Source organism: Podarcis liolepis (genome assembly GCF_965112155.1).
Source record: "Podarcis liolepis genome assembly, chromosome: 4".
In the NCBI taxonomy this organism is placed as follows: Eukaryota; Metazoa; Chordata; class Lepidosauria; order Squamata; family Lacertidae; genus Podarcis; species Podarcis liolepis.
In genome coordinates, this window is record NC_139558.1 from 23,332,494 (window position 1) to 23,353,475 (window position 20,982).

Below are 20,982 nucleotides of genomic sequence, written 5' to 3' on the forward strand. Positions count from 1 at the left end.
GTTTTTCTGAACATTTATATTTAACTTGCTCTTGAATTGTCTGGGGGTTTTGAGGAGTGGAGAGTGAGTGATATTGTACTGCAAACAATAAAAATATGACTGACAAACTGATGGTGCACCGGGTGGAGGGTTAAGCCCCCCCTCCCTACCTGTGACACCCCTGAAAGATCCACCCCAGCTGCAGTGAGACTACAAGCCAGATGTTGGGCAGGGCTACAGGATACATCTGGCCCTTAGGCCAGAGGTTTGCCACTCCTGGTATAAAGGCATTGTGGTATTGGGAGTTTCATTTTTAGTCGCTTTGCTAATGCTAGGGTGGGATTCACATTTTTCGCAGCTGCTGTGATTTGATTTGATTGGCTACCCACCCAGGACAACCAAGGTCGGTTTCCTTGTTCGTCACCATCAGCTCAAACTCCATTAGTGTACATACGAAGTTAGGAGCTTTTGCCTCACTGTATTTCGTTGTACTCTTACTTTGAACTGTGTTTGTCATTTTGTTGCCTGCTCCCCAAGTTCGGAGAAATCATTTTGGGAATCTCGGCAGTCGCCTTTTTCTTTTCACCTTGAATCATTTGAGGTCATCAGCAAACCACACTGCTCACCCCAGCGTAATTCAACACTGTTTTATAAGCAAGTTAAACGGGCCAGTCCCAATACAAATCCTTTTTACATGTTTCCATTGTGACTACTGCTGATTTATTCCTGCTCTGTTTCCTGTTCAGCTACAGATTCATAAGAGGACCTGTACCCTTAGCCCAGGCATAGGGCTTTTTACTTTTATCTCCTACCAGCAAATGGTTAAAGAACGGCAGCCTCTGATTGGCTGTGGTTCCAGGAGGGAGAGTTTAAAAAGAGAGGCTTTGGAGGGAGAGAGTGAGTTAAGTCTAGTCGAGTGGGAGGTGTTGGTTGGAACTGAGGTTGGGAGTTAGGTAGGGAGTCAGGTTGAAATGTAAAGTGTGAGGAGGTTTTGTTCTGGAGCAGGCAGAGGCAAACTCGGCCCTCCAGATGTTTTGGGACTACAATTCCCATCATCCCTGACCGTTGGTCCTGTTAGCTAGAGATGATGGGAGTTGTAGTCCCAAAACATGTGGAGTCCATCTGCCCCTTGAGCCATATGCCGGCCTTTGATTTCACATCGGTAGCCAGTATTTCAAAACAGCACTTGTTTTCAAATCAGCTGTACTGCAGAACTTTTGTTGGGGCCAATATGGTGTTGCTTAAGTACTATCCTAAACTGGAAAGGGGTTGTGAGTCATGATGAATGTGCTGGAAACTTAGAGTAATGAAATTGTCCCTTGGCTTCCTGACGTTTGCTCACAGAAGGCCAAGGGAAGAAGGCTGAACAAAATGATGGGACAGTCTTGTTTCACATGCCTGGCAACGGGTTTTGGCTGTCATTCATTACTTCTTCCCTTTTTCATGCTCAGTGGAATGTGGATGATTCTAGCTGAATTGTTAAATCTTCCATTTAAGCAAAAGGAGTGCAAAAGGACATCTCTGTCCTATAGCATGTCAGCACAGAATGTCTGTTTGATTTATCGGAAGTGAAAACAAAGCCACAGCCACTTCCTTTTTTCTTTGTGGTTTAGTGTTGCGATGGGAGGGTGCAGACCACTAGACAGTGATGTGTATTTCAAATGAGGACATTTGACAATGCTAATCCAAGGGAAAAAGAAGAGGCTTGTTAAAATCATGTGCCAGATTTTATGCACAATGCGAAGGGTCCTCTGCTTACACCATAACAATATTGATCTCTGCTCTAGGACAGTTTAGCTACTCTTTAAAAACATAAGTAAACCCTGGAGAGAATACAAAATATGACTCCACCTCATTTAGCTTGCTGACTAATTAATTGGTTAGGCTCTTGCGTGAATATATATCCTTGCAACCTTTTTAGTTTGTGCATTAAGATTCCGGGATAATGCTGTAATAGAGTTCATTTAGAAAGCAATTGAACTGTACAAAGATCCTCACACAGTCCATCTTATTTTTAAGTCAGAAGAAAAACAGTTTTTTTATAGAAAGAAAAACAGCTTGAATTTGCCTGTGTTTAGCTTCTCAGGTGATAACTTATAAACTAGCAGAAGAGGAAGTTCTGAGTGTCAAAGAAAGTAAAAAACCAAGTCAAACACCACTAAATACGCATAAATGCTTGATAGGGCAAATGGAAATAGGTATAATTCACCATCTCCTTTTGTGGTTTTAAGACATTTTACACCAGTATAGATGCATCAGTACTCATGTTGCACGGTATCAGCATATGTGACAGTTAAATATCTCTCTTAGTTTCCTACAGGGATAGCTAACTGGTGGATCTTAGGCAACATCAACACACACACACACACACACACACACACACACACAGCACGATTATGTGAGTAGAGTTGGGAGTGAATGTGGTGCATCTTCACCATGCCACATTAGACTCCAAGGAGGAAATGAACACTGTCTCAGACACGAGCTATGCCTCTCCCCACAATGTGTTATATGTGTAAGATCGTATCTCTTCTGAGAAAAGAAAAATGCATGCTGCTCTTGTGCTGGTTGCATCTTACACATGGACAAAATAAGTGGAAGAAAGAGGCTGTTCATCTCTACTCTTATAGTATTTGTTCCGGGAGAAAACAGACTTTCCTGTCCTAAAGCAGGACAGTTAAGGCACTTGCTTAACAAAAGATCCTGGCCCTTTTGCCAATACCAATGTTTCAGTTTTCTTGAGGCAAATATCCACTCATCTGGCCAAGTGGGTAGCTTAGTTGCAGCTCCAAGCAGAAAAGAACTTATGCTGAATACCCGTGACACATAGGCAATGGTGATATTGCCAAAGAGGGGCCTCTGAATTGCTTGAAGTTTCAGCAGGTAAATAAACCGTCACCCTGACTTGAAATTTTCCCATCTATATCTGCCATCTTCCATACCCTTTTCATCCCCCAAAAATATTCTCGAGGCATGTATTAGTTTCTAAAAACATCCGTCTGATTTAAGATTACAAAATACTGTAATTGTAGTAAAAACCAGGCATAAATTTATTAATTTGGACAAGCAATATTATTAACCTGTTGGATGATGTAACTTCTTTCTTTGCTATGTTGTAATGATTAAACAGTTATGATTTAGATGGAGGAAAATTACCTTTTCTAGAGCAAGTGGGGTCTCTTGTTGTGTTCGCATAAAGAAATGGGTGATTTCTGCCATTTGTAAACATTTTCCTTGTGAAGTTCCCAAGTAGAGTCTGCTGTGGAATAGATAACTAACTTCCCTCCTAATTTCTCATCTTGCCTGCCCACATTTAGTTGGACAGTTATTCAAATAGTTGGTTCTTCTTTGTATTACTTGCCAGAACCATATTCTTTGTGATATACTTGTGCCTCAGTAAAATCTGGAACCATGTGTGAGACAAGATTCGTCATCTTTGGAGTTTTGCTTTCACATTAAAAGTAACCTTTTGAAATTCATATCCAGTTATGAGGTAATGATGTGTCACTAAAGCTAATAATTGTTCAGATTAATATTATCCAAATTTTGCTAGTCAATTGGCGTTCTTATAGCTGCATGTTAAGAATTGTTGATTATTTTTGCTTTCAGATTTCTGGAATGTGCTACAGCAGCAGTGTGCTAAAAGTGTACCATGTACTTTGTGTACCCAGTGGTGTGGCAAGAATATTTGCTTGGACTCTTGAACCAATTTTCTCATCTGTGGAGCCATCCAGTGAGATAAGCGTTGGAATGGGAGCAACTGTGGACATACAGAGGCAACAAAGAATGGAGCTATTGGATAGACAAATCTTGATGTCTCAGTTTGCCCAGATGAGGCATCAAAGACAGCAGCAGGTAAAGAAAATACCATATTGCCTGGGGGATTTAGCTTATTTGTAGAGCGTAATTTGTTTTATCTAGATCGAGGGATGCTAAGCAGCCCCCAAAAGAGTCAAGGCTTTCTATGCATTTGAAACCATTACGAACCTTCAAGGATACTTGAGAAGTACCTCTCACAATGTCCCCTTTCCCTGCCCCAAGACTCCCCAGAAAAGTGTGGTTTTTGTAGGGATGTGGCAGAGGGTGGTGGTGGTGGTAGCGTCTCCCAGACCTTGGCAGAGCATCTTTTCCTCCTAGAGGCTGGACTTGGGATTACAGGGCTTAAAGGGTAAAGGGACCCCTGACCATTAGGTCCAGTCGTGGCCGACTCTGGGGTTGCGGCGCTCATCTCACTTTATTGGCCGAGGGAGCCGGCGTACAGCTTCCGGATCATGTGGCCAGCATGACTAAGCTGCTTCTGTCGAACCAGAGCAGCGCACGGAAACGCCGTTTACCTTCCCACCGGAGCGGTACCTATTTATCTACTTGCACTTTGACGTGCTTTTGAACTGCTAGGTTGGCAGGAGCAGGGACCGAGCAACAGGAGCTCACCCCGTCGTGGGGATTCGAACTGCTGACCTTCTGATCGGCAAGTCCTAGGCTCTGTGGTTTAACCCACAGCGCCACCCACGTCCCTTATAGGTACTTAGATATATCTATATTTAGGGGTGAGCTGAAGGGCTGCTTTTCTAAGCTTTGGATTTGAAATTTGGCACACCGGGTGCAAAAAGAGGTAGTGAAACTAGGGGTGACTATTTCAGGGGGCAAAGGTTTGTGGACATTTGGGGAGGGGGCTATATAGCAGAGATCCTCTCAGTGGCTGGCCTCTAGTTGATACTGTGCACCCCACACCCGGTAGTCCCTCTGAAATGAATCCACCCTATGATGTAGCAAGGGGCATCGTTGGAGGAGAATAGCTAGGGGCCCCACCAAGCATTCTCCAAGTGGCCCTTGACCCTGCAGGAAGTGGTGGAGAAGGCCCCCTAAGTGGACTTTCTCAGTTCTTTAATGATTCCCCCCCCTTTCCCTCATTCAAAGAGGTAGAAGGATTAAGACTAGTTGAAACATATAAGAAACATATGATAAAAAGTTTATAGGTCTGAATACCTTATGCAAATATAAGTACACCCAAAAACATGGCCAGCAACATACGTTCAACTTGATTGAATATGGCCTGCAGATGCCACAGTTGTAATATAAAATAGACCTCTCCGATATTCATTTCCATTTTATTGTGCACAATTCACATTGATGGTGCTTAATTTTTCTTTCCCCATTGCATGATATTAGGCCAATATGGAATGAGAACCCTCTCCTGTTATCTGTCATTTCTTGATATAAGTGGCATGACATTCAAAGAGGGGGCATGAGCAAGACCCACATCTTCTTGACTAGCCCAAACTTGGAGGGAAATTTGTGCCTTCAGTGGGTCAGTCTGTATCCTGGAGAAGCTGCCAGAATGGATAGGTTTGCATAAACTTTTCTGAGGGCAGTGTCTTCTGCAACACTTGTTATCAAGGTGTTGAAACCGCCTACACACTTCCCCTTACAAATACATTTCCCGAAGCCCCTTCTTCTTTAATTCGCTCAATTTCCCAACATTCTCCTTCCCACTGACTGTCTTGAACAACAGTGTTCTTTCCAGTAGGAACCAAGATCTAAATGAAAGCAGGGATATGAAAAGTAAGATTGCCATAGCAACTGCACACAACCCCTTTAACATGAAGGAATATTTGTGAAACTCTGGCAGGGTGTTTAAATTGGTTGATTTATTTTCTCCCTCTATAAACATTGTCTGTATTCTTCCATTATTGGTTAACAATCTGTCTGCATTTCTATTGTGAGATATATAAGCTTTAAGTAAAGGTTGGAAAAGCTGGTTTAAGAGTGTTTGTCTGTTTTTTAGGCAAAGGTCATATGATCAATCTGTTCCCAAGCTTTGTGTTTGGTTTGAAATAAAAACAGTGATCAGACACTTTCCATCTTGGCTTTACCAGGTTGTTTTGTAAATATATAAATCCATGGCATGGCAGCATTTGGTATCATCCAATCTCAAAAGTATAGATAGGTAGCCGTGTTGGTCTGCCATAGTCAAAATAAAAAAATTCGTGTATCTGAAGAAGTGTGCATGCACACGAAAGCTCATACCTAGAACTAACTCAGTTGGTCTTTAAGGTGCTACTGGAAGAAATTTTTTTATCTCAAAAGTATATCATAGAGTTTGAAAAAGCACAGAAAATGGGAACCAGAATGATAAAGAGATTGTTTTGGGGGCTTCTTTGTTTAGAAAACTGAAAAGAGGGCATAACAAGTGGTGATGAAGAGACAAAGTAGATGTTTGGAATTAAAAATTCAGGAGCTTTTCCTCTGATTTCCTGGACTTATATTTCTGCAGTTTGCCCAAGAAGAGCTACTATTATATCTGTAGGTTTCATCCAATTCTGCCTAACGGAAGAATGTTATAGCCATGTTGTTATTTCCTCATAATAGTGAATGGGGAAATGTGAAGTGTTGGATTTTTCAAACTGGGATTCAGACCCAATCAGTCCAAACCAAATTGGGCTGTTTTCTGAAGCACTGAATCAGTGCCTGAAGTGAATATTGTTGTCTGAGTATATCCCTATTTTTTTCTTTGTTCGCTAAGGGATCCATGCTCCTATCTAATGCTAAAGCATATATTTGCCCTCATTTGTTAAATTTTCAAACAGAGGAGCAACTCCAGTTGCACAATGTCTCTTCCCCATTCCAGGCCTATGATGTGGGGACTGGCCATTATGCTACTCATGGCGAATTTGGGAAAGTGTCAGTAGCACACTTAAGAATAAAATCTGGCTGCCTTCATGATCTAGGAAGGCTCTACAAAAGGTCAGTGATATGCAGACAGCTGTTCAAAGCTCCTGGTTGGAAGTCTGTTATTAGGGTTTTTCCCTATTTTAATCTGAAGAAGAGATTTGAGGAGTTCTTTCCACAGACTTGAGACTTAAGGTTCATGAATATCTGTTGCCTTCTTCAGAGAGCCATCACCCTTTCCTTAGGAACCGATGTGTAATGGTCTGGTGCACATGACACATTAAACCATATTGAAAATAATACATGCTGCTCATTCATGCCCACTTTGCTCCCTCCTACCTTTCCCCAGCCAGGAGGAAACAAACTGCAGCACGGGCTTAGCATTACATGTGAACAAGCTCTTGAGTTTTGTTTCCCTCCAAACAAAGCATGAGCAGAAACCGAGGGTGTTTCTTCACCTAGGACTTGTGGTTTGTTTGAGGGAAATGAACCGTGAGCACTTGTTCACATGTAATGCTAAGCCCATTACATGTGAACAAGTGTAGTTGCAGGAGCATCAAACCATTGTTTATTTTAACTGCGAGTTATCATGACGTGTGAACTTGCTCAACATCTTTTTGTGTCAACCTACTGTCGGTTGGAGGGACACAAGTGGCGCTGTGGTCTTGCCTAGGGCTTGCTGATCAGAAGGTTGGCGGTTCAAATCCCCGCAATGGGGTGAGCTCCCGTTGCTCGGTCCCTGCTCCTGCCAACCTAGCAGTTTGAAAGCACGTCAAAGTGCAAGCAGATAAATAGGTACCGCTCCGGTGGTTTCCGTGCACTGCTCTGGTTTGCCAGAAGTGGCTTAGTCATGCTGGCCACAAGACCCGGAAGCTGTACGCCGGCTCCCTCGGCCAATAAAGCGAGATGAGCGCTGCAACCCCAGAGTCGTCCGCGACTGGACCTAATGGTCAGGGGTCCCTTTACCTTTCCTGTCGGTTGGAACAGTCATTTGACCAATTTTTGTTTTGTTTTGTTTTGTTATAACAATATTTTCTTTCATTATTAACTTATGTGTAAAAAAAAAAACAAGAACGAGTTAATGGCCACAAGTTTGTTCTTTTTTCTTTAGCACAGTTATCCCGTTTTTGTTCTTCTTTCCCATCGATATCATGCCCCTTTCTAGAGTCATTGCTAAGCCATCGTAGGGCAAGGGAGATGTGGGAAGTGTTTTTTTTTCCTTAATGCCTGAGTTTAACAGCAGTACCCCAGGCTGACAACTCTGTCACCTGAGGTGCCTTAGCTGAGCATGCCAGCGATAAAATCAGTTTCTCAAATATTCCTCCTACTCTTGTTTCCTTTATATTAACCGATCGTATGATGGTAAATGAAGGTCACAGTTTGGAGGATGTTTCACAGGCACAGGAAGGGGAGCATTTGATGTCTAAATAATAAGAACAAATGGTTTGGATTTGTATAGTATCCTGCTTAAATGGCGTCTTGCACTGAGATGCGTCTTGCACAAACATGGTCCATCTTTAAGCAGCAGGTCAGCCAATGCACCTTGTTGCCCAGGCTTTTGTGGGGTTGAGGTTTTAGTTGACTCTACCCAATGTACTGTATTGGTGCACTGCTGTCTTTCCGGTGATTTTAGGTTCTGTAGTTCTTATACTTTTTTATCTTTTACGTAATCCGCCCTATGTTCTTTGGGTAAAGGGCGTGCACTTGACTTACATTATCTCAGGAAATCAACCCTGTAAGAGGCTAAGAGATAGAGGCTTTCCAAAGAGTTCAAGGCAGAGGCAAGTTTAGAACTTCTGGGTTCAAATTGTTCCTTATTTGTTTTTAGACTCAAATAACTGTTATGCTGGCCACATGACCCAGAAGCTGTACGCCGGCTCCCTCAGCCATTAAAGCGAGATGAGCGCCGCAACCCCAGAGTCGTCCGCGACTGGACCTAATGATCAGGGGTCCCTTTACCTTTAATCTGCTAAAATGATAATATGACGCGACCTGCCTTCTCTTCTTTTGCAATTTAAGATTGTCTGTTCATAGACTATCTTAGCTGGGGCACACACATTTTGGAATTATTTGTCTGAAGAAACTCAATTGGCCATTTCCGCCTTCTTCCCCCCCTCCTCATTTTTACGATATTTGTAAAGCAAATTTTATTCTAGGGGGCTTTTTGCCTCTCAGAAGGTTAGACAGTTGAAGTGAAGTTAATATATGTTAGTCCTATATTATATTTTGAATTTTATTACTTATTATTTTTTATTAAATTTATATACCACCCTTCATCAAGAGATGATTGATTCATTTGATTCCTACCCTGCTTTCTTGGAAAACACAAGCCCACATTGCAGAAATACATAAAATTAACCAATGCAGTTAAAAACCTGGTGAGCTTAATAGAGTTCCTGAAATCAGTAATGCGCAGGATGAGGGGACAGTAATCTCCTTGGAAAGAAAGGCAACTGCTGTTCTTAACAGTTATTTCTAAAAAAAAACTATTTTAAAAAATCACCTGCTTACCAACTCATAAAAATCTTCATAGAGCTATAAAGAAGAAGGTGACAGAGGTAAGAACAGAATTAGTATATTTACAGCACAGGCCTATGCATCTTCCCTCAGAAGTCAGACTCCTTGTGTTCAGTGAGTCTTTTCCTCAGAGCAGCGTGTAGGATTGCAGCCTTTATGTAGTCTCTTTTTCTCACTGCTAAAGAAGAGGGATATTCGTCTTTCGTTAATTCTGCACAGCTGCAGAGAGCGATAGGAACTGATTTTGCTCATCTTTACTAATGACTTGTAATTTTACTCATCTCTGAAAGCTGCTGGAATTTTTGAAATGAGGCAGGCTATTAAAGCTCCAAATCAACCAGCTGTTCTTCACAGTAGAGAAAATAGAAAGGCACTAATTGAACTTAAGAGAACAGAGGTTTCTGTGCTGCTCATTTCCAAGTTATTTTCGGGCTATCTGAATGGGGTGGAGAGAGACAGACAGACACAAGAACACACACGGGGGGGGGGGTTCAAGTCTTACTTACTTGGGGGGGAGGGAGCGTTCATTAAATTGTAATGTAGGTAACACCCTCCAGTAACCTGGTGCTAATATACCACACTGTTAGCATGACTACTCCTAATTATTTTAGTGCAACTTCAGTAATATTTATCTCATATCTTCTCAAAGCTCCATGCATTAGGTCATTATTATTTCTGTTTCAAAGGTGGAGAGCACTAAATGACAATGGCTGTGTTTGCGCATCCTAGTAAACCATAGTTAACCGTTTACCATGTTCAGCCAATCACAGCTGAACTAGAGATTAGGGTGTATTTCACTTTAAGCACACTATTATTGGTGAGCCAAGAACAAACTTTGGGTTGTTGTTGTGGTTTGTTCCGAGTGAAACAAACTACAGTGGTACCTCGGGTTACATACGCTTCAGGTTACATACGCTTCAGGTTACAGACACTTCAGGTTACAGACTCCACTAACCCAGAAATAGTACCTCCGGTTAAGAACTTTGCTTCAGGATGAGAACAGAAATCGTGTTCCAGCGGCGCGGCAGCAGCAAGAGGCCCCATTAGCTAAAGTGGTGCTTCAGGTTAAGAACAGTTTCAGGTTAAGAACAGACCTCCGGAACGAATTAAGTACTTAACCCGAGGTACCACTGTACAATCACTAGCTCGGACAGAACACCCAGCTGGGAATTGGGGGTCCCGTCCCCCCCGTGTTAGTAAAAAGGAACAGAACAGCCCAGATAGGTGCATTAATGGTAAGCAATTAACTCTGTGATGTGCAAAGTGGGCACTCTGAAACTTTACTTTGTCATATCTGCCAACCTAAGGCCCTGGTGATGCTGACATGATGGCAACCATGTTTTGTCCCCCTGTGGCATGTGCCATAGTTAGGATTATGTGAGCCTACAAATAAGGCAAAGCGGGTCTTAAGATTAGGCCATCCATTTTTAAAAAGGCTGAAAAGGAACATTAAGTTACTTTTTAATTCAGATAAGCCATTAGACAGCAGAGGGAAGAAAAATCACCACCCAAAGGAAAACAAAAACAATCAAAGTAGACAAAAATAGATTCCTTTTAAGAAGGAACCTTGCTGAGAAACACGACTGATAGGCTCAGCAGGAAGGAAACCACATTCCTATAGAAACAGGAAAGGAAGGAATCTTGTCACAAATCTGAGAGGAAGGGAGAATAAACCCAGTCTGCCTCTGAGATATACATACGCACACCATGGGGAATAATTAAAACATAAGTTCTTCAAAATAATCAAATATTTTTCAAGGACCTTCTAACTAATGTAGATCAGAACTTGCCACTAGTGGAAGTCAGGTGCCGGTTCAGTGATGCAGATGCTAAAAATAACAGTGTGTATCTGAAGAAGTGTGCATGCACACGAAAGCTTATACCAAGAACTAACTTAGTTGGTCTTTAAGGTGCTACAGGAAGGAATTTTTTTATTTTGGCTAAAAATAACAGGAAGAGTTAAGGTAAGAAAATGGTCGAATACGCCTGCGTGCTTGCAAATCTGGAAAAAAAATATGGACATAGTAACTTTGAATGAGGTCGGATTTGCTAAAAAAGGGAAAGGAATTGCTGGTGCCACCTAGGTAGAAGTTGCTTCAGATTTATTTCTAGTAAATAGGCTCTTAAAAGAACCACAGTGCCCTTATTTGCACATAATGCCCAATGAAATCGTGGTGTAGCATGAACAAGCAAATGCGTAGGCTCTCAGAGAGGAGGTTGTGACCGTTTTGCTCCTCCTTGGTCATTTTGCTGCTGCAAAATCAAAGCCATGATTTTGCCTTAGCTTGCCATCTGAACCTGAGCTTGCTTGCTTATTTATGAATGAATGAATGAATGAATGAATGAATGAATTTCTAATCCACGCATTCATAAAAATATAGCAAGACAGAATACAATATACACCAATAAAAATCAACAAAGATATCTGTCAGGTGCTAGTGGTGGTTGTTTGTGAGTAACCAGGCAGGACTCCAACATGTCTTTTGCAGGTTTTATTGATGCAAACTGTACACAGTGCAAAAACATAAAGTTCATGTCCGTCTTAGTCGCTTGCAGATTCCTGGAGCGGCCCCTTCCGGTTTCTCTCCCAACATAAGAACTTAGACACCCCAAATCTCCACCTTCACTCCTTACGTTTCATCCCTCTGCGTAAGCTGGGTGACGGAAACGGCATGTCTGCCTCCTGGCCAGCCAGGCTAGGTGAGGCGCTTGGGCTCTCAGTAGCATCTTCGAGCTCTACCGCCGGACGAGGCGCTGCTCCTCAGGAGTGCCGGAGGCTCTCTGTAGCCCCCTGGCTTCCTCCCCTGTTCCGATGGCAGTCCCCTGACAATATCCATAAACACATGTAAAACATCAAAAAACCTGATTTTTTTTAATTAAAAAAATCATATTGTAAGTGCCTGTGAAAAGAAAATAAAAGTTTTCAAAAGATGTCTGAAGGAAGGGGGGCGTTCACAGGGCAGGGCTTACCACACCACAATGAAGTCTTAGACCCTGGTGATGATCAACCAAACCTCAGTCCCCCATTAGAGTATTTTAATGATTGAGGTGGAACATAAGGAATCAGACAGGGCCTAGCTTTGCTAGACAAGCCATGAGTTGTCAACCATAGGCCAAACCTTGGTTACAACTTATGGCTTGTCTGGCGGAAGCTAAATGAGCTCTAGTGAAAGACCTTTTCTTAGTTCCTTCCCTTCGGAGTATCAGAATTCGCTTCAAAAAGTCAATTTGACAGCAGTAAAATCATTTTTATTTTATCATGACAAAATAATGGTACAGACAAGGTAAAATTCATTGCCTGCCCACCCTCTCTGGGCTTGCCAGCCCTTTTTATATCCCCTGTGACGGTCTATCATCTGATTTACAAGAAAGCATGTGATTTACGGGAAATGGTATAGAATTTAGCTTTCGTTTCTCCATATTTGGACTTCCTTGTTTCACATATGTCCAGTCCCTCCCTCTGGGGTTACAATAACATCCATTCAACCTATTCAACCTTGCTCTTTATCTTTTACTCGCCCAAGCCAGACATTCCTGAGATAGGCCTATTTTTACTGTAACATCTCAGCAAGAAAAAGCCTCGTTTTTCTGGCTGGTGAAAAACCTTCAAAACCTCCCCCCTTTGGGATAACATATGAGAGAGGAGAAAATGCCTTAAACAGTTTTTTTGGGATCATATAAAGAACAATATTCTAATGGCCCCTTCACTAGGTTTGGACAACACACTTAAGTCAAATTGTGGCTTAGCACAGCACTTCAACAGAATGACCAGGGAAGAGCTAAGGGACTGCTATTATTATTAGTAACAGTAGTAGTAGTAGTAGTAGTAGTAGTTAGTCACTTTATCTTACAAATGGAATGTTTGACACTGGGACAAACATGAGTCAACCTTAGGATGGGAATTAGCATTGGCAGTTAGGGATGTTAAACTACTTTCAGAACACAAGGTTTATTTTGAGGTACATTTTACATCATTCTTACAAGTTTTCTGACCAGTCTTCATGTATTTATTTTTTCATTCCCCATTTTTCATTATAAAATAAATTCGAAGCGGTTTACAAAAGAAAATACAACAAGTTAACAATAGAAACACTGTGAACGATTAAAATTTATTTTCTACATGAAAACCAAGAGTGCAGTAAAAGAAACAGGGATACAGATTTAATCCACATACTGAAAGGTCTGTGATTTAATGATAATAATAAAGTTCCACTCATACACATGAAGCTTAACTGCAAGAATCCAGCCAACCTCTCTCTAGGGAGTGTTCCATAAGCTGGGTACAATAGAAGATACCCTGCCTCGCACTCATGCTTCTGAATCTAGTGCATGGGTAGACAAACTAAGGCCCAGGGGCCGGATCCGGCCCAATCGCCTTCTAAATCCCGCCCGTGGACAGTCCCGGAATCAGCAGGTTTTTACATGAGTAGATGCATCTCTGGGTTATTTGTGGGGCCTCCTGGTGTTTTTACATGAGTGGAATGTGTGCTTTTATTTAAAAGGCATCTCTGGGTTATTTGTGGAGCATAGGAATTCGTTCTCCTCCCCCCGCCCATATAGTCCGACCCACCCACCAGGTCTGAGGGACAGTGTACTGGACCCCTGCTGAAAAAGTTTGCTGACCCCTGATCTAGTGGGACGCATAGTGGGGCCTCCAACGAAGATGACATGGTATAGACAGGTTGATATGGAAAGAGGCCGTCCTTTAATATCCTGGTCTCAAAGCATGTAATGCTTCATTTTGTGTGGCAGAGATTGATTGCCTCTTCAGTCCTAATGGCCGTTTTGCCAGTTTTGTGTTTAAACAATAGCAATTTTGGGGATATTTGTTTACAGGGTGGAATGATCAACTGGAATCGTCTCTTTCCTCCTTTACGCCATCGACGGAATGCAAACTATCAGGATAATCACCAGACAGAACATGAGGTGCTACCTCCGGCTGAAGTTTCTGAAGAACAGGTAAATATGTGTGATTTTGCTGGTGATGGGGAGAGCCAACATGGTTATGTGGCGTATTACACAATTCTGCTTAATTAAGGTCACTTCCATAGCGTTCCATGCTCCCTTCCTAGCACCATAGAGTACCCAATCAGAGAATAGAAAGTTGATCATGGGAATTTTGCATTGTCTGTTCCCACCGTGGTTCCCGTCAGCCACATGGAGCAGGTTTTGCATATCAGGTGTAGGACACAGAAGTGCACACACACACAGCTGAAAACAAAAGGTACAATGGCCTTTCTTTCCTTTCTTACAAGCATTAGACTTGAAAGTGTAGAGGCCAAAGATTGGAATTGCATGAGACAATTTTAGGAGGAGTGGGAGCCAAGTAGCACTTGGACCCAGCGGAGACCATGGGTGGTGGGGTGGGGTGGGCGGGCTCACTGCTTGGTGGGTGACCATTGGTGGAAAGAAAATCAGGCCAGGAACCAAATGGCAGTTGATGAGCTGGTGTGGGGGTTCCCTGACTCACCTGTCTCTCTGATTCATTTCTATAACTGCGTAAGAAAAAATGAAAATCAGGACTGTGACAAATACTGATCATTCTCTGTTCTTTAAAAGTACTCATGCCATCAGTCTGGAAATGTTGATTCATTTAGAAATGTGTTTTCTGGTTTAAACATGTCCATTCCACCATGCAAAGCAGCAGGCACATCTAGATCTTAACAGCAGCAGCACTCCCTGAATAACTGCAATTAAATGCACACGGTGCATCAAAAGCCAATGACCCTTCTTCCTTTTGTTATGAGCATTGGAGCTGGAACAGTGCGTGTTAGAATGACAACTTTGTTTACAGCGGGTTTAGTTAAGGGCCTCATTAAATGTTCTTTGGAAATACAGGTAGCACACCCATGACACATTTTTTAAAAGAGAAAAGGCATTCAGCGAGTCCTTATATAGTACCGTCCAACATGGTTTTACATTTGCTTCCAACTGAGAACTTGGATAATGACAGATTTATTGTGATAAGGAAGTAGATTCCAAGCTGTCGATAACCTTATTTTAAACAGTGTTTCCTCCAATTTCAATATTTTCGTACAGTGCATTTCTGAAACCAAATTCACATGTTCCCTTTTTGAGGCAATACACTTCTCTGATAGGACCATAGCAGGGGTAGGCAACCTAAGGCCCGGGGGCCGAATCCAGCCCAAACGCCTTCTAAATCCGGCCTGTGGATGGACCAGGAATGAGCATGTTTTTAGATGAGTAGAATGTGTCCTTTTATTTAAAATGCATCTCTGGGTTATTTGTGGGGCCTGCCTGGTGTTTTAACATGAGTACAACATGTGCTTTTATTAAAAATGCATCTCTGGGTTAATTGTGGGGCATAGGAATTCATTTATTTTTATTTTTTTCTTCAAAATATAGTCCGGCCCACCACATGGTCTGAGGGACGGTGGACCGGCCCCCTGCTGAAAAAGTCTGCTGACCCCTGGACTATAGCTTCAGTTTAAACCAGGGTGGGTGGGGACAACCACTCCATGTGAAAATCTCACTGTCTCAGAACGTAGCATTTAAGAGAAAAGACCTGAAAACTAAGGCTGGGTTCTCACACTTTTCTGGTGGTGTGGTAACCACCTCTGTGCCTCCCTTCCCTTGTTACTAACAGTGAAAAGCCCCAGATCACATTAGATAAGACCCCTCCTTTTCCCAGCATCAGCCTCCAGAAACTGGTTTAACACAGGCATGGACATTGGACAAGGAGCTACAGAGTGGTTTCTTCCCATGAGGCAGCCAAAGTCCTATCTTATACTATTTACCTATTCTTAACCATTTTTTAAAGCATGCAATTATCTTGGCTGCTTAGCCGAAATTCCAGAGAAAGACCTCTTTTTGTCTCTCTCCTTTTCTGCAAGGTCGCACGGCTCATGGAAATGGGATTTTCCCGACTGGATGCTCTGGAAGCTTTGAGGGCTTCAAATAATGACCTTAACGTAGCCACCAACTTTCTGCTCCAGCACTGAGTAGTGCCTGCACGAAGGACTTGACTTTTCACGTTTGGTGTGCTGCCCAGAAGAAGACTTCAGCCATTGACTGGATAGACTTCTGAATGTCTAAATCCAGAAGAATAAGCTGACTCTTCACATGTGACATATCAGAGCAGAAATGATGGATGGCACTGGAATTACCTGACTCTTGAATGGTGATTTGTACTGGCCAGATTGCACTTGAAGAGTACTTTCAATCGTACAAATAGGTTGTATTCAATATTTATTTTGACAAATTCTGTGGTTTCTCCCCCCCCCCAAAAAAAACCCCACACCCAACAACACAAAATCAGCAGAAAATATTTCACCATTCCTAATAACTAGGAACAGGAGGAAACAAAAAAAAGTGTGTACTATGGCTCTTTTTGCAAAAAAATACAGGTTTTCCTATCTTTCATCACTTTCCTTTTTTCTAATCTTTAACGTTTTTGAACATTTCTTTCATCTCCTTCATCACAGCTCTAAGAAATGTGAAGAATTACTTAGCCATGTGATTTCATTAAAGGGAGAAAGGACTGTGAGGTTCTTGTTCAGAGGAGTCTGTTAACATTTCTGAAAAATGTTAATCTCCATTCTCAACCTTTAAGTCATCTATGTAGCTAAACAGGGATACTAAAAAAATTAAGAGCAATATTGGCAAGTCACAGTAGATTGGCCATATACATCTAATAAAAAATGGTTATAATTCACTCAAAATATGGGAATAGGGGAAATAAAAATGAACTAGTTGGTAACATTGCACTCACCACATTTTTTTCCCATAATATCTCAGGTTTCTAAGAAAACATGGATCAGGCATAGAACACTTGATAGAAATAATGTATCATTGGTATTCTGCTGGTGGGTTTTAACTGAAAATAGGTTGCACAGCAGACACAACTATTGTTGCCTCTTGTCACTTTTTAAAAGGGAAAGAAGAAGGGAGGGCAAGTACTGGGTTAAAGATGAGTCCCTGTCTGAAAGGTTGAAGGCTACGCATGTTGGTATGTGCTTTGCTCTATATCTTAACCAAGAAAGAAGTACCAGGGCTAAAGCCCACCTGTAGCTTATGCAGTTTAGGTGGAATCTTTGCATCCTAATGCCAGACAGATGTGAGCTACTTGGGATTACTCAGGAACTCTGTCCATGCCGCAAGGCATTGTTTTGTTTTCTGTGACTGAGTATTGGCATTCAGAGTATGTTCTGTATGAGTCGCAGCGAATCTTGGCTCAAATCAGTCCACACCTAGGCTACATATATGCACACTGTCTATGGGCTGGATCCAGATCAGATCGCCTTTATTGACCCGAAGGCTACATTCACCCTTAGCCAACCCTTGGCAGAAGTAGTTGTGACCACCCCGCGTTCCTGTGTGTCTGCGTGCTCACATATAAATAGGTCCACATCGCCCATCTCCTCGGCTGACCTGCACAAATCAACTGCAGAGAGTCTTTGCTCTCTCCATGCTCGACAAACGATTGATCTGATTGCGAGGAAAGGGGCAAATTGAATCAAGGTGCTGGACTGGTTATAAATCTTTCTGCCCACTCAAGTGCTATGTCAACTTTTTCTTTTCTTTTCGAGTCTTGGGGGAGGGGGTGGGCAAAAAAATTGCTTGGGTGGCCTCATACATTCACTGTGCCTGGGATTGATCACTCATGGCTTCGATCTACAAGTGCTTTTTAAGTTGTTGACTTTAAGGTTCCATGCCACCTTGAAGACTAGCTTATGCCATAATAAATTTATTTGAATGCCATGGTGACTAATGCTGCTTCCCTTCTCAAATCTTCTTGAAATCATAATTTTAAAAATGCCTATAATAGCCCCATCATATCAGGGTTGGATGCAGAACTTTGAGCCATAATTTATTAATATTTCTGGGTAGCCTTTTAACCAGTTAAAGCCCTCTGTATCCCAGTCACAGTTAAACAAAAATATGAATATTACAATTGTTAGCATAGAATGAAAACTCTGAAAACAGCAGCAAAGAATGCCCGTGCACCCTTCCTTTCAAATAAGCCTGCATGGTGTTTCTCTTGTTTTTCAAATACTGCGGTTTGTCGACTGTACATCGTTATCTTGGTGATCTTTCAGGTTTCAATGACTGCTGCTTGCAGTCTCCTGTGTAGTTATGGCATATCTAATTTCAGGATCACACTTTTTAGGGTGTGTGTTTTGCTGAAAAAGATTTATAGCAAAAGTAACATTTGTAAAAGCAAGTGAGAAAAAAAAATCAACTGTTCAGAAAACACCCTCAACAATCTTACTTGTAATTTATCATACCACAATTGGTTTTAACGGACCACTACAGGGATTTCTTGATTAAAATGTTTTTATTATTTTATTTGAAGATTTTTTCAGTTACCAAAGAACAATAAGCAATAAGAACAAAAAGCAATGTTTCATTTCTTTAACCCTTTGTTTCCAGTTTAACCCACATTTGCTTACATTCTCTTTCTGAATGAGCAGAAATCAAATCAAATCTGATCTATAATATTGCTCACTCTTGCTGTGGGAGTGAGGAAAAGATTGTACACATATTTTCTAGAGCTGGTTTTCTTTCTGGGAAGAAGAAAAATAGAGACTGCAATAAAACAAAGATATGTTTCATATTTTTCATTTAACTTACCACACACATTCAAATTCCATAACTGTGAAATGCTTATGCTTAATGAAAAACAACAAGGGAAAAGAGTTTAAAAGCATGGTGATCACATACATCTACAATCATATATAGTTGAAGTAACTGTACACTATTCACAGGAGGTTTTTTTTTTTGCCAAATCAGGAATAGTGAATTGTACCTTTGTAGAGTAGCCATCTTCTGAGCCAGCCACAGATTCCTATGTAAGAATTTCATACTGAACAGCAGGTACTTACTTGTTTCCACTTATCAGGAATACCATATTGATGTATTGCTAGGCTGGACCAGAAGTCCATTGAAAGGGGAAAATTACAGCCCTCCCAAATCACACTCTCGGCAAATAGGACTACTCACCTGAGCAAGTGACAGAGCCATTTGGGAAGTCCCAGTTACCTGGAGGGAGGCTGAAGGACAGTGCTAGTCAAATAGGGATAATGCAGACTGTGAGGCCACTGATGTCTGCTTGCTTTTGGCCTGGAATCAGGATACAATTGGGCAAGTTTGAATCCCATGAACCACCTGGGAAACTCTGGTGTTAAAAGGTGGTAAATGAATGCAGTAAGTGAATGAAAATATTGGGCCACAGGACATTACAAGTAGGATTTCATGTGTTTTTCAATTTGTCATTAATGGGTCCAGTAAACATTTAGCAATATTCTTTCTTTGAGTTTCAAACTGGGTCTGATGAAGAAGTTTTAATTTGCCTTTTTCCCACAAGGCAGAAATCCCTAGGGTTACCTTTCCCATTGCTAATTTATGGGGCCAAGAGCAAAAGTGGGAATTGCCAAAGCGGCAGAAGAGGCATCTAGACCCGCAATGGCACACGTCCAAATTGCAAAGCTACTGTTGCTGTCTGAATTATGCTCAGCTTCTGGATAGAACTCTTCCTCACCCATCATCTGAGCTGCTGAGCATTTTCAGAGATACTTTGTGTTTGGTTTACTTAGAAGCATATGCCCAAATCACCTGTTCATACATACGTATCTAATATGTAAACATTATTTCCAGTACAAACCAAGGAAGAAAATGGGTAAGCTGGCTTACTAACTAGGCATGTCTCAGGGAGCAACCTATTTATTTTCCCAGGCCACATCTTCATAGGGATTAGTAGTGAAGCACAGAACGTTGAGCATGTATGAGAAGATCTAATGCCTTAAGTCGTATTATTGATGGGTGCCAATCAGCTGCCGGCTGCCATAAGCTTATAACCCATTATCTATATATTGGAGCAATCTGGCTGTAAATGGAAAAAGAATCCCATCTTCTCACCAGTTAAGTTTCTTTAATTTTTAAATTCAAATTAAATAAACTACCAATGATGAGAAAACAAGATTACACCAGGAGACGATGTATACTGCAGTACCAACAGGAGATTCCACAAAATGAAGGGTACATTTTAGAGACTCGCCGTTGAAAATGTGAGCAGACGCCATGGAAGAATATTGTTTGAGTTAACTATGGGTGATTGTCAAAGTTCTCCTTGTGGTGATTCGTCTGTGAGCTTATTCTTACATGCACTTGGCTACGTTGGTCTGTCATCAGCATACAACATTTCATAAAGGAACTCTCCTTGCAATAATAGCATAGAATCCTGTTTTATTTTTCAGAATGTAACGCTCACTCCAAGAGTGCCACTAAGAGGTATGTGACAGTGAAAGAAATACAGTGGTACCTCAGGTTACGTACGCTTCAGGTTACAGACTCCACTAACCCAGAAATAGTGCTTCAAGTTAAGAACTTTGCTTCAGGATGAGAACAGAAATTGTGCTCTGGCGGCGCAGCAGCAGCGGGAGGCCACATTGGCTAAAGTTGTGCTTCAGGTTAAGAACAGTTTCAGGTTAAGAACGGACCTCCGGAACGAATTAAGTACTTAACCCGAGGTACCACTGTAAGAAGTAGGAAGGCAGGCTGGTTCTAAGGCGATACAGAATATATGACTGAAGGATGAGGAGGTGTGGGAAATACTGTGTTTGAGGACTAGATCTGACTCAAAGTGTCAAAGTAAACGGTATTGGAGTTTTTTTCTTACTTAAATAGTCATTTATTGCTTTTTAAAAAAAAAATACAAGAATGACAGGGTAACAGGAAAGAGTAGGGTACTTTAAAAGTTGTGAGTTTTCCCCAATGTTACAGTGTACTAACAAAGTAAGACTTTAAAAAAAAAAAAGTAGAGAAAACATCTGGCATGAAATCCTACCAACCCAAAGT

The 20,982-nt window shown here is 41.6% G+C and overlaps 1 protein-coding gene across 2 annotated transcripts in view; it reads left to right on the forward strand.

Moving 5' to 3' along the window:
* UBAC2 (UBA domain containing 2) overlaps positions 1–18,729 on the forward strand; it is a 244,254-nt gene extending 225,525 nt beyond the window's left edge. For both annotated transcript variants that reach the window (XM_083501338.1, XM_083501337.1), the window contains 3 exons: positions 3,589–3,834; positions 14,002–14,124; positions 16,020–18,729. In XM_083501338.1, the coding sequence (XP_083357464.1) occupies positions 3,589–3,834; positions 14,002–14,124; positions 16,020–16,127 (477 nt within the window). In that variant the 3' untranslated portion in view covers positions 16,128–18,729. The remainder of the gene's footprint in view (positions 1–3,588; positions 3,835–14,001; positions 14,125–16,019) is intronic.
* The last annotated feature ends 2,253 nt before the right edge of the window (positions 18,730–20,982 follow it).